General features: G+C 39.6%; 1 protein-coding gene across 6 annotated transcripts in view; it reads right to left on the bottom strand.

Annotated features, from left to right (window-relative positions):
* LOC139171918 (cadherin-8) overlaps positions 1 to 19,990 on the bottom strand; it is a 292,669-nt gene that overhangs the window by 119,922 nt on the left and 152,757 nt on the right. For all 6 annotated transcript variants that reach the window (XM_070760413.1, XM_070760417.1, XM_070760418.1 and 3 more), the window contains exon 4: positions 7,806 to 7,973. In XM_070760413.1, coding sequence (XP_070616514.1) covers positions 7,806 to 7,973 — 168 coding nt within the window. The remainder of the gene's footprint in view (positions 1 to 7,805; positions 7,974 to 19,990) is intronic.

Here is a 19,990-nt window from a genome sequence, read left to right as displayed (position 1 = left end):
TAATCTGGATAGCAAATGAGTGTGCAATTATCTTCTCTGAGGTTATTTCAAGAAACAATCTTACAGAAGGCTGGAGGCTAAAAGATCTGAAGAATGGTTGCAAGAATTGGGCCTGACTAGTGTATTGAAAAGAAGGACTTGGAGTGAAACAATAGCAGTGCTCCAACATTTGAGGGGCCGCCACAAAGAAGGTGGGGTTTCAACCCAGGGGTGAAATCCAACAGGTTCTTTAGAACTGGTAGCAGAAATTTTGAGTAGTTTGGAGAACCGGCTAATACCACCTCTGGCTGGACCCAGAGTGGGGTGGGAATGGAGATTTTGCAATTTCCCCAGGACTGGAGAGGGAATGGGGTTTTTGCAGCATCCTTCCCCTGCCATACCCACCAAGCCACGCCCACAGAACTGATAGAAACATAGAAACATAGAAGTCTGACGACAGAAAAAGACCTCATGGTCCATCTAGTCTGTCCTTATACTATTTTCTGTATTTTATCTTAGGATGGATATATGTTTATCCCAGGCATGTTTAAATTCAGTTACTGTGGATTTATCTACCACGTCTGCTGGAAGATTGTTCCAAGGATCTACTACTCTTTCAGTAAAATAATATTTTCTCATGTTGCTTTTGATCTTTCCCCCAACTAACTTCAGATTGTGTCCCCTTGTTCTTGTGTTCACTTTCCTTTTAAAAACACTTCCCTCCTGGACCTTATTTAACCCTTTAATATATTTAAATGTTTCGATCATGTCCCCCCTTTTTCTTCTGTCCTCCAGACTATACAGATTGAGTTCACGAAGTCTTTCCTGATATGTTTTATGCTTAAGACCTTCCACCATTCTTGTAGCCCGTCTTTGGACCCGTTCAATTTTGTCAATATCTTTTTGTAGGTGAGGTCTCCAGAACTGAACACAGTATTCCAAATGTGGTCTCACCAGCACTCTATATAGAGGGATCATAATCTCCCTCTTCCTGCTTGTTATACCTCTAGCTATGCAGCCAAGCATCCTACTTGCTTTCCCTACCGCCTGACTGCACTGTTTACCCATTTTGAGACTGTCAGAAATCACTACCCCTAAATCCTTTTCTTCTGATGTTTTTGCTAACACAGAACTGCCAATACAATACTCAGATTGAGGATTCCTTTTCCCCAAGTGCATTATTTTACATTTGGAAACATTAAACTGCACTTTCCATTGCTTTGACCATTTATCTAGTAAAGCTAAATCATTTACCATATTACAGACACCTCCAGAAATATCAACCCGTAAAAAGTAAAAAAATATTTGGATTTCACCACTGGGTCAAACTATTTACAAAACGCACCAGAAGGCAACAAAAGAAACAATGGATGGAAACTAATCAAGAAGAGAAGCAACCTAGAATGAAGGAGAAGTTTCCTGGCAGTGAAAACAATTAATCACTGGAACAGTTTGTTTTCAGAAGTTATGACTGTTTCATATCTGGAGGCTTTGAGAAAAGAATAGACAGCCACCTGTCTGAAATGGAATAGGGCAGTGATGGCGAACCTATGGCATGGGTGCCACAGGTGGCACGCAGAGCCATATCTGCTGGCACATGAGTTGTTGCCCTAGCTCAGCTCCTACGTCCATGTGTGTGCTGGCCAACTGATGTTTGGCTTGCACAGAAACTTTGAGAGGGCATTTTTGGCTTCCAAAGAGCCCACAGGGGATGGGAGAGGGCATTTTTACCCTCTGCCAGCTCCAGGGAAGCCTTCGGAGCCTGGGGAGGGCGAGAAATGAGCCTACTGGGCCCACCAGAAGTTGGGAAACAGGCAGTTTCTGGCCCCCATTCAGCCACCAAGGGGTGGGGGAAGCTGTTTGCTCCCTCCCCAGGCATTGAATTATGGGTGTGGGAACTCAGGCAGGCGCAATAGCATGCACATATGCTCTTTCAGCACTCGATGAAAAAAAGGTTCACAATTACTGGAATAGGGTCTCCTGCTTCACCAGGAGATTGGGGTAGAAGATCCCTTTCAACTCTCTTGCTCTGTTAGAATTCTACTTGCCAGGTCTGTCTGTCTGTCTGTCTGTCTGTCTGTCTGTCTGTTTGTTTATCTGTCTATCTATCTGTCAGTCTCTCTCTCTCTCTCTGATTTCTATGATGCCCTATTCTTCAGATTCAAGGTGGTCCACAACAAAATAATATATAACAGGTAGAAATCTAAATTTAAAACGTAGTAAAACCCCAATTACTAAAAATACGATATAGTTCATTTGTACACCCATAATAATAATGTAGCCTTCTGGGTGAGGTGGTAGCCTTTTGTGTTGCTGTTTTAAATAATCTATTTTTAAACATCACTGAAGCATTCATTGTGTACTATTTTGGAAAAAAATACAGATTCTGAAAAAGAATTAATCCATTAATTAATTCCTGAAAAAAAATTAATCCCATATAAGAAAAAATAATAACGTGAAAAGAGATAGCTATTTACATTGTTTAATACAGAACATAAAGCTGAAATATGGCTTACATACCATGCATTTATATATATTTATTTTCAAGTACTGAAAGTTTTGCCCCAAAATATGATGTTCTTATGAAAACAAGGGCTTTCTGCAACTATTTGGGTTTGTTTTACTGTACATTATTTGTTATAAGTGTCCCTAAAATTATTTTCAAGAGAACTCGGTAGTTGTGAAAGTTCACGGTTCTTATATCAAAGGCTCAGGAGGGCTGTATTTATCTGAAACCTAGCCATAAATACGCACGGACATTCTGCTCAAAAATAATAAAGGCACACAACTCTCTCAATACTGTCTGAGCTCATTAAAATTTATTGTGAATATGCCAAGTGTTACGTCTTATGAATATTGATCACCTTTCCTGTTCTGTGTGGTTCTACTACAGCTATGGACTTTCTGCTTTTATCCTTGTTTATTTTTATCTTCCCAGAAAATATGTGTAACAATGTCTGTGTACCTATATATCTGTTATATTTGTCCTCCAGGACTTCAATGCAATATAAGTGGATATCACTAAGTACTAATTAGGCTACCTGCCAATCTCTGAATCAAATGTATTCAATAAATTCCATGACTGAGTGAGGATGTAAACCTGAATCTCGCCCTAGACCAAGACAATAACTACTATATTACTCTTATTTTCATGAAAGTCATAAAAGTTCTGCTGGCAGTTGCTGCTGCTATTAATCTCTCCTGATGGCTAATATAGCTAGATTCAATTTCCTGTAAAATCAAACACAGAACTCGAGCTGTTTCAGACTGCCCAGAGATTTTAAGCCAATGTGTGCTGAGTTAATTTTTATTCCATAAAATATCCAATTAGATTAAAACAATGAGCAGCAAACGGATTACAGCCATCGCAGTTAACGGATGGCACCAAAACACTTCCCGTGGGAAACAGATTGTAATTTATCACAATCTGAGCGTGACTTTTAATGTGGCTCAGAGTTATTTTAAAAGGTTTGAGGGGCAACATAATATGATATATTCAATGCTCACTTCTCAACCAGTTATTATGTACAGGTCAGAGTAACTATTGAACGAGGAGCGTTTTATAATTACTGTAGATTTAGCTACAGTTTAGATTTAGCTAACAAATATATGACAAATCATTTAAAGGATGTGGTGGCTCAGTGGCTAAGACTCTGAGCTTCTCGATCAGAAAGGTCGGCAGTTCAATGGATCAAATCCCGTGAACTCCCGTTATTTGTCCCAGCTTCTGCCAACATAGCGGTTTGAAAGCATGTTAAAATGTAGGTGGAAAAATAGGGACCACTTTGGTGGGAAGATAACAATGTTCCATGCTCCTTTGGCGTTAAGGTATGTCAGCTATATAACCATGGAGACATCTTTGGACAACGCTGTCTCTTCACCTTTGAAATAGAGACGAGCACCATTGCCTAGAGTCGGGAATGACTAGCACATATGTGTAAGGGGAACCTTTACCTTTAAGACCAAGTCACCAAGATAGAGATAAAAATTAAGGATAGCACTAACTAGTTTCACATGTGTGAACGTACCTATTTCAGTATTCTCTAACTTGATTAACTTTGTTGGGCAATCATTTGTTGGTTGGTCTCCAAACGCAATTCAAAGTGTTGGTTGCTACCTATAAAGCCCTACATGTCCTAGGACAGTGATGGTGAACCTTTTTTCCTTTGTGTGCCAAAAGTGTATGCACACATACTATCACACCTGTGCAATGCCTGGAGAGGGCAAAAACTGCCTCCCCTGCCAGCCCGGAGGACCTCCAGGCTTCACTGGAGCCTGGGGAGGGCAAAACCACCCTCCCCCATCCCCCTGGAAGTCCAAAATACCCTCCCAGAGCTTTCATGCAAGCCAAAAATCAGCTGGCCGGGGTGAACATGCATGCTGGAGCTGAGCTAGGGCAATGGCTCGCGTGCCGGCAGATATGGCTCTATATGCTGCCAATGGCACCCATGTCATATATTCACCACCACTGGCCTAGGACCTAGCCTAGCCTCACCTATCCCAGTGACTGGTCAGAACCCACAGAGTCAGCCTTCCCCAAGTCCCATCAGCCAAGCAATGCTGGCTGCCGAGCCCTAGGGGAAGGGCCTTCTCTCTGGCGGCTCCAACCCTCTGGAACCAACTCGCCCACAGAGATTCGCACTGTCCCCACTCTCCTAGACTTATGGAAGGCCTTAAAAACTCACTTGTGGGGCAGGCCTGGGGCTGTTGAGCTTTAACATTTGGCCCCGGCCGTTAATTTAAAAAGTTGATTGGGGTATGAATGAGTGTGAGTGTATGGTTTTTAAAAGGGGGGGGGGGTTAGACTATTAATTGGATTTTTAAAGTATTTAATATTGGACTTTGAATTTGTTTTTGTATTCTGTATTTTTATATATTGTAAGTTGCCCCGGGTCCTCGGAGAGGGGTGGCATATAAGTCCAATCAATCAATCAATCAATCAATCAATCAATCAATCAATCAATCAATCAATGGAATAAAAAATATAAAATATAAATAATATAAATATAAATATAAATATAAATATAAATATAAATATAAATATAAATATAAATATAAATATAAATATAAATATAAATATAAATATAAATATAAATATAAATATAAATATAAATATAAATATAAATATAAATATAAATAGGACCCAGATTGTGGGGGCAATATGCTAGCTATGTGAGAAAGTGCTATTGCTAACATGTTATATGCCGCCCTGAGTCTAAGGAGAAGGGCGCCATAAAAATCAAATAAATAAATAAATAAATAAATGAATGAATGAATAAATAAATACTAAAATAAAATAAAATAAAATAAAAATAAAATAAAATAAATAAAATCTGCCTTTCTCCCCAATTGTTCTGCTTCCCTTTCATAGACTGGATATAATAAATGAATGAATAAATGAAAGGGGGAAACAGCTAACAGTAAAGGATGCTAAACACTAAAGGAAAATTCTAGCAGAATACACCTATGTCTAATATTATAACTCTCAGAAAGTACCATAGAATAAATCAGCAAAGCATAGCACCAAATATGGATTTTGAATTTAAGATCAGCAATTAACTAGAGCTAGAATTGTTTTTCCAGTTTTTATCTCCAATTATGTAGCGGTCGATTTCTTGCTTTTAACAACAACACTACGTTTCATTTTAGACACGTCACTCATTGACTCTAACATAACACTAATCTAACAGGGCTTTGAAAGCACTGGAGATAGCAGAAGGCTAGGAAATAGATACAGACAAGGAAAAATGCAGGAAAGGGGGGAAAAGGAGCTTATCAATATTATAAACAGATTTATCTATATATTTTTCCTTATGGATTTGTAGGGCTCACATTTTTGAACTTCTCATTAATTCAAGTCATGACCCTAAAAGCTGTGTGACATGACTCCGTCCCAATGCTGTTATATGTGAACCTTACATATCAATATTTATTCTCCCCGTGCCCGACACAGAAACTGCCTGTTTGAAGTAGGCATCTCAATAGGAGGACTTGTTGGAAGAGGGTGACCTGACTTCAAATCAATAGCCATCCATCCCTTTCTCCTTTACACAGGTCAAATTTAAACGTAAACAGCCGCAGGGATCAGCTAACCCACGGCCATCCAGAGATGGTGGGCAACACAATATAAAACAAGTCCCTGTGTTTATAATAAGCATTTTAAGGGGAGGCTAAGTACAAAAAGGTCAGGAAGACAAACTGTTTGAAGAACAATGAGATTGGATGTGGGATGAGTGCCAGGGAGAGAATTCTTCCTTCTTTCCAGCAGGGGCAAAAAAAAAAAAATGTTTTAAAGCTTCTTACAGGTACAGGGAAGAAAAAAAAGTTCCTCTTAGGCTTTTACAGGTGTGACTTTCTTCTGCTTATCAACGGGATAAATCTTTCCCTCGATTTCTTTGCCTGTAGGCTGAGAGCAGGAGCATGTTCCATTTTTGTTCACTGCCAGTTCACTCAGTGGTGTGCCCTCCCCCTGTGCGCATGCACATAATAAAAAAATAGCTTCTGTGCATGCGCAGAAGCAAAAAAAAAGATGGTGGCACTGATGGAACCACCATGAGAGACAGTTTGGGAGCATGGCAGGCCTGGGTCACTGCCGGTTCTAGCAACCCAAACCGACAAGCTACTACCAGTTCTATGCAACAGGTCCGAACCAACAGAGGAACCTACCTCTGACTAGGAGGAGGAATGAAAGACAAATGAGATCAAAACCTCTAGGTTGCTGAAATACTGCATTAGACAACCTCTCTCTCTCTCTCCCTCCCTCTCTCTCTCTCGCTCCCTCTCTTTCCCTCTTCTTCTCTTATCAGACCATTGAGACATGATGGCTCAGTGGTTAAAATGCAGTACTGCAGGCAAATTCTGCTGACTGTCAGAAGTCTCACTGGATCAAAGATTGACTCAGCCTTCCATTCTTCTGAGCTCAGTAAAATGTGGAGTCAGATTGTTTGGGGCAATAGGCTGACTCTGAAAACCACTTAGAGAGGGCTGTAAAGCACTGTGAAGTGGTATATAAGTCTAAGTGCTATTGCTATTGCACCTTCCTTGCTTCAATCCATCCTTCCTTCCTTCCTTCCTTCCTTCCTTCTTTCCTTCCTTCCTTCCTTCTTAGAATGCAGTATTGCAGTATGACTCTGTCCAGTGCCAGGAGCCCAATCTTGACCAGCTCAAGGTTGATTCAACCTTCCATCCTTCTTAGGTGGGTAAAATGAGGACCTGGATTGTTTGGGGCAATATACTAACAATGCAAACCACTTAGAAAGGGCTGTAAAGCCCTGTGAAGCAGTATATAAGTGCTATTGTTATTGTCCTGACTGTGGATTTTCCTCCTGTTTCCCCAAGACTATTCCGACACACCATCACAGTCTCTTCACCCCTAGTCTAACACCTACACCTCTTCACCATTCTATTGTTCCATTTTATGCAATTAGCAAACTTTATAAATCACACACTATGGTTATTTATGGAGTAAATACAAAGAACATGCCCCTCATTGCATATCACAGTTATTAGATTCACAAAGTGTGCCAAGATAAAATCATACAAGGCACTTAGCTCCTTCCAATGATACGTGTATCCAAGTGTTGTCTTTCTGGGCCTAATGTTTGGTTAATATGATATATCAATCATACCCAGATATGATTGGAATATTTATTTGTACTCGGATAATTGTGGTATCTTATGATTCTTGATGAACATATATTTTATTTTATGTGCACTGAAAATATATGCACCAAGACAAGTTTATTGTGTATCCAATCACACTTGGCCAATAAAAATTCTATTCTATTCTATTATATTCAAGTGGATGCATCAGAAATGTCACTTACTTTGTGCAAACTTTGGAGCATTGTCATTGACATCAGTCAGAGTAATAGTCACTGTGGTGGTTCCAGAAAGTCCACCCATATGTCCACCCATATCCTTTGCTTGGATAACCACGGTATATTCCTCCTTGGCTTCCCGGTCCATGTTTGAAAGAGCAGTTTTGATGATGGCTGGAGAAAGAAAGAATAAAGAAATTGGATTGAATATTGGGGCTCATTCTCTTGAAACCATCTTCATTCAACGGCAATATTTAAAATGCAATAACACAAGAAGAACCCATCTAGATATAGCCACTGGCTTGTCTAGTCCAACATATTTAATATATATGAAATTTGGGGATCTGGTTTGGGGATCACTCATCTAATTAATTGCCAGTTGTTTTGGCTTATCTGAATATCTAGGTGGACATCCTCTTTACTGCTTCACGGATATATCTCTACAAACTAAATGCTCAGTGGCAAAGGTGACTATCCTAACCATCACTGTGTCATTCTATGGCTCGGGGTGAAGCTATGTTTATCTTGCACCTCAACTCAGAAAGGAGTGCACTTGCCTGATTCCATTTTACTCTCTGGAAAATATACATGCTAGAAAGGATTCCAGAAGTAATAATAATAAATAATAAATACCTCATTGTCATTGTATGTATATACACAGTATCCCCTTGCAACAAAATCCGTATGACACCAAAGACCAATCTCAACATACATAACAATCCGAAAGAACATGCTCAACCCGCCACAATTTCTCACCTGAACCATTCAACATCTGCACAACAGACCAAGTAGTGCTGTCCAGCAGTTCACTGATGGTGACCCCCTAGTTAATTGTTAAGTGCAATTATAGCTATGGGATAAAAACTGTTCAGAAAAAGTGTTGTTCAAGATTACCTCCGGAACCGCCTGCTACCACACGAATCCCAGCGACTGATAAGGTCCCAAAGAGTTGGCCTTCTCCGGGTCCCGTCGACTAAACAATGTCATTTGGCGGGCCCCAGAGGAAGAGCCTTCTCTGTGGCGGCCCTCTGGAACCAACTCCCCCCGGAGATTAGAACTGCCCCCACCCTCCCTGTATTTCGTAAACTACTCAAGACTCATTTATACCGTCAGGCATGGGGGAGTTGAGATAGCTCTTCCCCCTAGGCCATTACAAGGTATGTTTCTGTGTATGTTTGGTTTTAGAATAGGGGTTTTTAGTTGTTTTTTATTATTGGATTGTACATGTTGTGTTTATTATTGTTGTTAGCCGCCCCGAGTCTGCGGAGAGGGGCGGCATACAAATCCAATAAATAATAATAATAATAATAATAATAATAATAATAATAATAATAATAATAATAATAATAATTATTATTATTATTATTATTATTATTATTATTATTATTATTATATTGTTCTTTATCTTCTGCAAGAAGGCATCAGTCCAAAAAGATTGTAAGCAGGATGAGAAGAGTCTCTGAGTATGTTGTGCACCTTCCTAAAACAGTGAGATGTGAAGATATCGTGCAGGGATGGTAGCTGGAGTCCAATGATATTCCTTGCAGTTCTAATGATTCTAATGATTTCTAAAGGAGAAGCCAGCATTAAAAATAGCAGCCACTACTAGTCTGACCATACTCAAATCTTTCCATTTCAGTTGTGAAACCTTCTAAATTCACAATTAATTCTGTAGTTTGATTTTACTTCTCTTCACATTTGGCTCTTCTGCACAGCAGGATGAACTACTTTGCTTTAGGCAGCCCCAGGCAGGCAGGGAGACGAAAAGAAGGGAAAAGAAAAATTAAAAGAGAACTAATGCCTTCAGAATATATTTATTTACACCTATAGATGAGCATGGGTAAACAGTTCCCTAAAAACAGGCTGTGCGCACACACACAAAACTATCCTACATTTGATCTTTAATGATCAACTGTTAGTCTTCAAAGATGCTTCAGTTTTAGATTCCATCTATGTTTAATTCAAGCAGATAAATTGCCCCCGGCAGTCTTTGTCCCTCTTCACCTAAGAAAGATACTTCAGATATCAAGGAACTCTGAATATTGTTGCTGTTCTTATTGCCAAGCCAATGTTTCTATTAGTGATTTACATTAGGCCAGAAGAGCAATGTATTCATAACAACACACAACCAAGGCATGGCCTACTTAGTTCTGGATGGATGCCATACAGTGCATAGTGGCCAATACTTATTTGCTTTCAGTCTGGTCAGGAACAATGGATAAATAGGTCTCTTAAAGCATCTAACAGTGTCAAGGGAATTTGGATGGCTTAAATGGGTGACTTAAATTTTTAGATCAATGATGAAATCCTTTTTTTTACTACCAGTTCTGTGGGCTGGCTTGGTGGGCCTGGTGTGGCTTCCCCACTCCTGGGGAAGGATACTGCAAAATCTCCATTCTCTCCCCACTCCTGGGGAAGGATACTGCAAAATCTCCATTCTCTCCCCACTCCTGGGGAAGGATACTGCAAAATCTCCATTCTCTCCCCACTCCTGGGGAAGGATACTGCAAAATCTCCATTCTCTCCCCACTCCTGGGGAAGGATACTGCAAAATCTCCATTCCCTCTATACTCCAGGGGAAGGATACTGCAAAATCTCCATTCTCTCCCCACTCCAGGGGAAGGATACTGCAAAATCTCCATTCTCTCCCCACTCCTGGGGAAGGATACTGCAAAATCTCCATTCTCTCCCCACTCCTGGGGAAGGATACTGCAAAATCTCCATTCTCTCCCCACTCCTGGGGAAGGATACTGCAAAATCTCCATTCTCTCCCCACTCCTGGGGAAGGATACTGCAAAATCTCCATTCTCTCCCCACTCCTGGGGAAGGATACTGCAAAATCTCCATTCTCTCCCCACTCCTGGGGAAGGATACTGCAAAATCTCCATTCTCTCCCCACTCCTGGGGAAGGATACTGCAAAATCTCCATTCTCTCCCCACTCCTGGGGAAGGATACTGCAAAATCTCCATTCTCTCCCCACTCCTGGGGAAGGATACTGCAAAATCTCCATTCCCTCTATACTCCAGGGGAAGGATACTGCAAAATCTCCATTCTCTCCCCACTCCAGGGGAAGGATACTGCAAAATCTCCATTCTCTCCCCACTCCTGGGGAAGGATACTGCAAAATCTCCATTCCCTCCCCACTCCTGGGGAAGGATACTGCAAAATCTCCATTCTGTCCCCACTCCGGGGAAAGGATACTGCAAAATCCTCATTCCCTCCCCATTCCAGGGGAAGGATATTGCAAAATCTCAATTCACTCCCCACTCCAGGGGAAGGATATTGCAAAATCCCCATTCCCACCCCACTCTGGGGCCAGCTGCAGGTGGTATTTGCCAGTTCTCAGAACTACTCAAAATTTCCGCTACCAGTCCTCTAGAACCTGTCGAAACCTGCTGGATTTCATCCCTGTTCTGGATTCTGATTTTTAGCCTAAAAACAAAATGCCTCATATATAGACCCATGAACAGGCTGGAAACATTGTTTCCCCCATTCCAAAGCTCATCTTCATGAAGAATGGGAGGTGTATTTAGTCAATGTTCTGTGTAAGGGGTCTCTATCTGTTGTCATCAAGTTACTGTTTTTACTTGCACATCCCATGGCACTTCTCTGGAACCGCCTGCTACCGCACGAATCCCAGCGACCGATAAGGTCCCACAGAGTTGGCCTTCTCTGGGTCCCATCGACTAAACAATGTCGATTGGCGGGCCCCGGGGAAGAGCCTTCTCTGTGGTGGCCCCGGCCCTCTGGAATCAACTCCCCCCCGGAGATTAGAACTGCCCCCACCCTTCTTGTCTTTTGTAAACTACTCAAGACCCATCTATACCGCCAGGCAAGGGGGAGTTGAGACACCTTTCCCCAGGCTTTTATATTTTATGTTTGGTATGTATGTGTTGTTTGGTTTTTAAATATGATAGGGTTTTATATGCTTCTTTTTTAATACTAGATTTGTTTCGCTATAGTATTGTTTTTATTATTGTTGTGAGCCGCCCCGAGTCTTCAGAGAGGGGCGGCATACAAATCTAATAAATTATTATTGTTATTGTTGTTGTTGTTGTTGTTGTTGTTATTATTATTATTATTATTATTATTATTATTATTATTATTATTATTATCTTTTTTGCCCAAAGTTCAGTACTCTTGCCATGCTGAGCAACATCTTTAAATACCTGCAAAGTATGGATCAGAAAATGACTTGGAAGGCCACATGTCTTCCATGAGACCAGAACCAGTCTTTACTTGATAGCTTGGAAGGCTACTCTTGCGCAAACTGAGCAGAGACGCCTGCCACTTGATGAGATCATCTGAATTTCCTTAAGACCACCCAACTCTGGGTTGAGCTCTGAAACTTAGAAACTTAGAAAGCATCCTTGCATCAGGTTTTCCCCCAATCTCCTCATTTAAAAAAAAAGAAATAATATAATAGAAAATATAGACATTAGAAAAGAAACCACAAAAGTCAATTGCAGCAAGCTGAATTTATTCACACGTTCTCTGCATATTGAACATGCAGTCTATAATAATGGATTAGCAGCCCCTGAGGCAGCAGGGATAAAAATGATAATACTGTCAACTTTTGTGGCAGAAACTATCCATTTCCGGCGAGTAAACTTGAATTTCCTTTCCTGCTTATTAAATAAGTGATTGGTGGTGTCCATTCTTAGAACATCTGGCAGCTTCATTGGAGTACATGCAGATATTGTTTATGTATGTATCTATTTACATATTCTTAAAAATGTGCTAATTGCCTTCCTGGAAACAAAAAAAGCGAAGGCATTGATGAGTCCGTTGAAAAATATCAGTGACAAAATTAGAGTCTGCAAAACAAGACATTCACAATGGGAAAGGACAGCTATACCAGGGATGCAGATTAAACCAACAGGAATTGAAACCCTTTTTGAAAGTACACACAACATAAGGTTTTTGTTTTCTTTTGTACTTTGATAGCACAAGCACTTAGCAATACCACTTAGACTTATATACTGCTTCACAGTGTTTTTACAGTCCTCTCTAAGTGGTTTACAGACTCAGCCTATTGTCTCCCAACAATTTGGCTCCTCATTTTATAACCTCAGAAGGACCAGATTATCTCAGGGACCGCCTTCTGCTGCATGAATCCCAGCGACCAGTTAGGTCCCACAGAGTGGGTCTTCTCCGGGTCCCGTCAACTAAACAATGTCGCTTGGCGGGACCCAGGGGAAGAGCCTTCTCTGTGGCGGCCCTGGCCCTCTGGAACCAACTCCCCCCAGAGATTAGAGTTGCCCCCACCCTCCTTGCCTTTCGTAAGCTTCTTAAAACCCACCTCTGCCGCCAGGCATTGGGGAACTGGGATACTCGTTCCCCCTAGGCCTTTACAATTTTATGCATGGTATGTCTGTATGTATGTTTGGTTTTATAATAAGGGTTTTAACTGTTTTAATATTGGATTGTTATATGCTGTTTTTATTACTGTTGTTAGCCGCCCCGAATCTACGGAGAGGGGCAGCATACAAATCCAATAAATGAATAAATGAATGAATGAATGAATGAATGAAAGGCTGAGTCAACCTGGAGCCTGGTGAGATTCGATTGCCAAACCGTTGGCAGCCTGTGATCAACAGAAGCAGCCTGCAGTACTGCACTTTAACCACTGCGCCACCACGGTTCTGCTAATATTTATATTGTGATTGACAGGACTACTGAAGGATATCTGTAGAATGTAGAATTTCCCTACTTTAGAGTAGCAACCCTTTGAGCATGGAAGTACTTTCATATTGCTTCCTATATACAGGAAGTCCTCAACTGACAACTACAACTGAGTTCAACATTTCTGCTGCTAAGTGAGACAGTTGTTAAGTGAGCTTCATCCCATTTGAGGACCTTTATTGTCACCATTGCTAAATCAATCGCTGCAGATGTTAAGTTAGTCACTTGGTTGTTTTGACAAACCTAGACTTTGTATGTCAGAAGGCCACAAAAGTGACCCCAGAACTCTGCAACCATCATGAATATAAGTGCTCTGCTCCTACGGACCAGAAAGAATGTAGCACACATGCAGTGTGTTCAAACCTAGGTTTACTCAATTAACGACTACTAATAAACTTGCAGTTCATACACAGAAACACAAGTTAAAGCGGGGGAGGGGCAGCTGTTAATTAACAACTAGCAGAAGTCCATAGAGTCATAAATTAAGTCTAAGCAATTAGTCCTGGATATCTCAAGAAGCTTAAAAGGATTGGCAAAATGCCTAGAAGCAGTCCACAGGAAGAAAACCAAAACAGATAAGCTGAGCAGATGTTTTCAAGAACACAAAGGCACCTGAATGAACAAATGTTGTTTCATGCAGAGGTTTTGCTATTGTTATCATCCCTTAAGTAAGCTAGGGCGGTTAGACCCAATTAGACCCAAACCTTACTCCCGAGGAGTAAGTAAAGCTTTCAGAGGGAGGTGGGGAAAGGTGTTTCCGCCCTTCTCAGGCTTTAGAATAGCCTACTAAGCCAACTAGAAGGTTGGAAATGGGGCATTTCTGGCCTCCAGAGGGTGTCGGGGGGGGGGGGGGGGGCAGGTGAGGCCGTTTGTGCCCTCTCCAGGCATTGAATTATGGGTGTGGGCACTCATGCGTGTATGATAGCATGTGTGCATATGCTTTTTTGGGAAAAAAAGGTTCCCTATCACTGACCTATACACTCAGAGCCACTCAGAGTCCATTTTGGAGTGAGAAGCATATAAATGCACTAACTAACTAACTAACTAACTAACTAACTAAATAAATAAATAAATAAATAAATAAATAAATAAATTGTTCAATATGAAAAACAGGAGGATGGTCTAGATAAAGCCACAGTGTTTTAATTTTTGCCTTACAAAGTTATGCAAATGGGGTCAGTGAGCAAATGATAATAAGGCAATAAAAGTGAGTTTGAAGCTATGCTTTGCTTTTGATATACTGGTTACAAATGTGTCTTAGAGTAATATGTTAATAAGGTACACATGGTTCATTTAGAGTATTTTAGCTTATTCCTGGTTTTTATATGTCCCTTGAGCTTGTAATCACTCCGCAGGCAAAGGAAGAGTCACTGAAACTGTACAGAAAGCAAATTACAAATTGACCAAATAACTCATAATTATTGTGCTGATCCATTAAACTGCCTGTGGTTTATTTACCCAATCAAGATAAAAATAAATAATGTTTTAATGTGAGACCCAGACGTGAAATGCAGGGTTAGATGCCACTCAATCAAGAACTGTTTCATCCCAGTTTTATGTTGTCATTTAGCTGGAGGTCTTTTGTATTACCTCTCTTCATTAAAACAGAAAATCTCAAGCACAGCAACACTCTTCTATTTATTTATTTTTTGCCTAATTTTTTGTAGTAAATCTACTTGCACAAAAAACTTCCCAATATTGTATGTGTTTTTAATGGATGTCTTCTTTGTCCCCCTGGTTGTACAACAGTATGTTTAGTTGACCGTTCAAAGTTACACCACCACTGACAAAAGTGATTTATGGCCGTTTTTCACACTTACGACCAGTGCAACATCCCTACTGTCATATGCACAAAATTCAGTTGCTTGGCAAACTGACTCATATTTATGAAAGTTGTCCTAGAGTCATGTGAACCTTCTGACAAACCAAGTCAACAGGGAATACAGATTCCTTTAACAAGCTTACTACTAACTTAACTACTGCAAAGATTCACTTAACAACCATGGCAGGAAAGGTCGTAAAAGGAGGCAAAGCTCACCTAACAAATATCTCACTTAGCAACAGAAATGCTGGATTCAGTTCGGGTCATAAATCGAGGATTGGCTGCAGATATAAGAGGCATCTTTTTCCTCCCTAAAAGAGGTTGCTAATTTGGGTGTGTCTTATACTCTGAATGTATAAGATGCATACACACCCAGCCCTAACTAGATGCTAATAATCTTTCTAGCTTTACCCTGCAGGCTCTTTCATTGTTTTTCTCTGCCAAGAATGTTTTCCGAGCCCTAACAGGTTTTTTTTTCATTGCTCTAACTTGCTCCGAGTAAGTTTCTTTCCAGCCCTAACCAGGTGCTAACAATGTTCCCAGCCCTTACTGGCTTGCAAGCTCTTTGATTGTTATTATCTGCAAAGAAGAATGTTTTCCAAGCCCTAAATCTTTGCAAAGTTTTTTCCGTTGCTCTACCTGCTCAGACTCTTTCTTTCCAGGTGCTAATGATGTTCTCAGCTCTTACTGGCTTGCAAGCTTGTTGCTTGTTACTTACTACTTTCTCAGAATAATTTTTTTAAGGTCCTTAACCAGGGGATAAAATAACGTGCTGAAGCTGACCAGACTAAGGACGCTAGCCAGATGAATATTTTCTCTGTTTTCCTCCCCCCAAATTAAAGTGCATCTTATATTCTGGTGTGTCTTAAACTCCGAAAAATACGGTATGTATTACAAAATCTCAAGCACAGAATAATTTAATAAATAGCTGTGAATTGTCAGCAGAGAAGCTGAGGAACTGGGAATAAAATTAGCTCCTTTAAAAATACAGGCTAACCAACAATCGACAATTTTTTCATGAAATTCCTCTTTTTAAAACTGTTTTTTCATGAACTGACATTCGTGAATGGTTTTTAAAACCAGGGAAGGCATATAAAGTGTTCTGCATCCTTGAGTATTCAACACAACTCCCACCTTGTATTAGGGTATTTCTTTGTTACCGGCTTAAAAAACCCTCCGCAGAACTCTGTTTTACCAATCAACTATTGTCAGCTATGTTTTACACTGCTAATAGGTGAATGAATAATTAGGCAACCGTTTCCCAGCTGGCATGCAGTTCCCCTTTGTCAAGCCTATTTTTCTTTATCATAAAACTGTCATAGACAAAGCATTTCACCATCAAATATCTGTTTAGAAAAGGGCAAAACACAATTGTCAGTACTGTGACAGATGCAGAGGATGGCCACAGGGAAATGGGGGGGAGAGAACGGACACCAACTTTAAAAAAAAATGAGAATTGGGATTTTGGAACATCGGTTGTTTTAAACTGCTTTCAGTTCAGCTGTTATTTGCGAAGCCACCTCTCTTATAACATCAGAGTCAAATGGAACTAGGTGGAAAATTCGGGATGATGCTTCACATCATTTACTGCCAGTTAGAAGAAAAAAAGGGTAATGGAAAAAAGAGAGAGAAAACAGAACACTGTATGTTGTTAGCAGACTTTCAAAATAGGATGTGGTTTTTTTGTTTTTTTTCCAAATCTATGAAAAAACAGAAATATTGAGAAAGTTCTAACTGGGATGTTGGCAAAGTCCTAACTGGGATGTTGTCCCCCTGGTTATCTCCCTGTACAACCCCTCCCTCTAATGTGCCATCACATGATCCCACTGTATAGAGCGCTGGTGAGACCGCATTTGAAATACTGTGCTCAGTTCTGGAGACTTCACCTACAAAATGATAAAAAATGAACGGGTCCAAAGACGGACTACCAAAATGGTAGAAGGTCTTAAGCATCAAACCTATCAGGAAAGACTTCATGAACTCAGTCTGTATAGTCTGGAGAAGAGAGGGGAAAGGGGGGGACATGATCGAAACATTTAAATATGTTAAAAGGTTAAAATTAAGGTTCAGGAGGGAAGTGTTTTTAATAGGAAAGTGAACACAAGAACAAGGGGGCACAATCTGAGGTTAGTTGGGGGAAAGAACAGAAGCAACGTGAGAAAATATTATTTTACTGAAAGAGTAGTAGATGCTTGGAACAAACTTCCAGCAGATGTGGTTGGTAAATCCACAGTGACTGAATTTAAACGTGCCTGGGATAAACATATATCCATCCTAAGATAAAATGCAGGAAATAGTATAAGGGCAGACTAGATGGACCATGAGGTCTTTCTCTGCCGTCAATCTTCTATGTTTCTATGTATTTGTTAAATCTGCAGAAATCTGTAAATGTATTGAAAACCTGGCACTCCTCATTCCTGATATTCAGCATCCATCACTAGAGCAATTTTTCAAGACCACAATCTTTGCAAGCCATCGTATTACAAGACTGGCATGTTCTAACTTTTATCTGAACCATGTGCGGCAGCTGGGACAAAAGCCAAACAGGAAGATCAGATACTGGTCTGACATGCACAATGCTCTCTTCAAATGGTGATTTGTCCATCTACCATGGTGAATTACTTCTTTAAAAAAAAAAAAAAAACTTGCTTTGGCATGCTGCTTACAACTTGGAGTAGGGTGACCAACTCTTGCCTCAGAGGCTCTGTGAAATGTCGAGAATTCCATTTGATTTTGATTTCCATTTGAAATCTGTCGAGATTTCCATTTGAAATCTTTCAGATTTTTAGCCTTGGAAACATAGAATCATAGAAGATTGACTGAACCTTATCTAACCCTTTAACATATTTAAATGTTTCAATCATGCCCCCTCTCTTTCCCTTCTGTCCTCCAGACTATATTTGCCCACCTATATGTACCAGCCTTCTTGAATTTTGGTGGGTTTTCCATAGATTTTTTTTAAAGCAAAAATTAGCCCATTGTATTTTATTTATTTATTTATTAGTCCTCCAAAATCTTTTTTTTTGGGGAGGGGGGGTAGGATTTTTTTTCTCCCTCTCTCCAATTGCACTCATCAATGCAATACACCTTCTATTTTAGTACAATAAAATAAAAAATATTTTGTTGGTAAATAGTTCATTCTCCCTCCTGCATACTACAGTATTCTAGTTTTGTCATCCAGTTGAACCAATTGTCAAATGTAATTAAATTTCATCATTGACGTTTCTTCAGATATTTAGTAGAAACCATACTTCTAACTTATTAAACATTCAACCAAAGTGTCTTTATTCTCTCTTTATACATTTTATTAAAAGCTAAATACCCCTCTGTAACCTATTAATACTAAAAACTAAAATAAAAAACAAACAAATCCCATTTCAAACTTCCCCCCATCTTCCTCTTAGCAATGTGTATTTGGTACTCCCCAAGTATTTAAAGGTTTTTTAAAGCCCAATTTAACTGTTAACACTCCAAATCTACATTTCTTATATAGTATTTATTTATTTATTTATTATTTATTCATTTATTTATTTTACTTATTTATTCATTTGTCAAATGCACAAATACATAGGAAGAAAAGTAGACATGTGATAATATAAATGAGGGTGAAAGTGAACTTAGAGGAGAGGATATATGAAAGGAAGAGAGTATATAAGATAGGAGAAAGAAAGGAAAGACAATTGGACAGGGGACAAAAGGCACACCAGTGCACTTATGTACTTCTAACTTTCTATATTTAATCTGTATTTAAATCTCATTCAATCACCTGATAGATTCACATATATCAAATTGATCTTGTTTTCCATTAACACATTTTATTAATTTTACTTATAGACATTTTTTTATCAAAAGTACTCCTTTTTCAAACTTCCTCTTGATAATAACATATAAGTTTACTAATGAAATTAACCTTTATGTTAAACACACATTTAAAACTATTTTTTTTAAAAAAATATCAAGAAATAACCAAGGCTAGCCCACTGTATTTTAGAGCATAAAACAACCTGGCACCTGGGAACTCCAATGTGCTCATGGTGTGCTCAATTTAATCTTTAAGACTTACAAAATAATAATAGCAATAATAATAACAATGGGGTAATGCAAAGATGTTATGATGGAAGAAGTTTAAAGAATAACATGATTTATTTTCCTAGGTTCAAAATTTCCCAGCGATGGTATCCATAGCCCTGAAATGAAAGGGATACACCTTGGGAAAAGAAAATCTATGACAATCTAGACAAACAATTGAAATGCAAATATATCGCATTGATATCAAAGGCATGTATTGTGAAGGCCATGGTTTTCCCAGCTGTAATGTAAAGCTGGACTATCAGAAAGCCTGAACAAAGTAAAAGTCCTGTCTTTGATTTGAGGCACTAGAGAAAATTGTAGAGAACTCTTTGGACCACAAGGAAAACAAATAATTCAAGACTAGTTGAAGCAAAACCAAACTGTTCGCTGTAGGCATAAATAATGAAGCTACAGCTTACACATATTAGACGTACAATGCAAGGGCAGGCGTCACTGGAGAAGATCCTGAAGCTATTGAAAGGAAGGTCAACAAAAGACAAAGTGCACAGAGACAGTCAATAAGGACACAAGAAAGTCAAAATCGTGATTACTGAGTAGAGGAAGGAAAGGGAATGGAAGAGAGGGAAGGAGGGAGGGAGGAAGGCAGGAATG

This window comes from Erythrolamprus reginae, chromosome 9 (assembly GCF_031021105.1).
Source record: "Erythrolamprus reginae isolate rEryReg1 chromosome 9, rEryReg1.hap1, whole genome shotgun sequence".
In the NCBI taxonomy this organism is placed as follows: Eukaryota; Metazoa; Chordata; class Lepidosauria; order Squamata; family Dipsadidae; genus Erythrolamprus; species Erythrolamprus reginae.
This window is presented reverse-complemented; position numbering and strand designations above follow the sequence as displayed.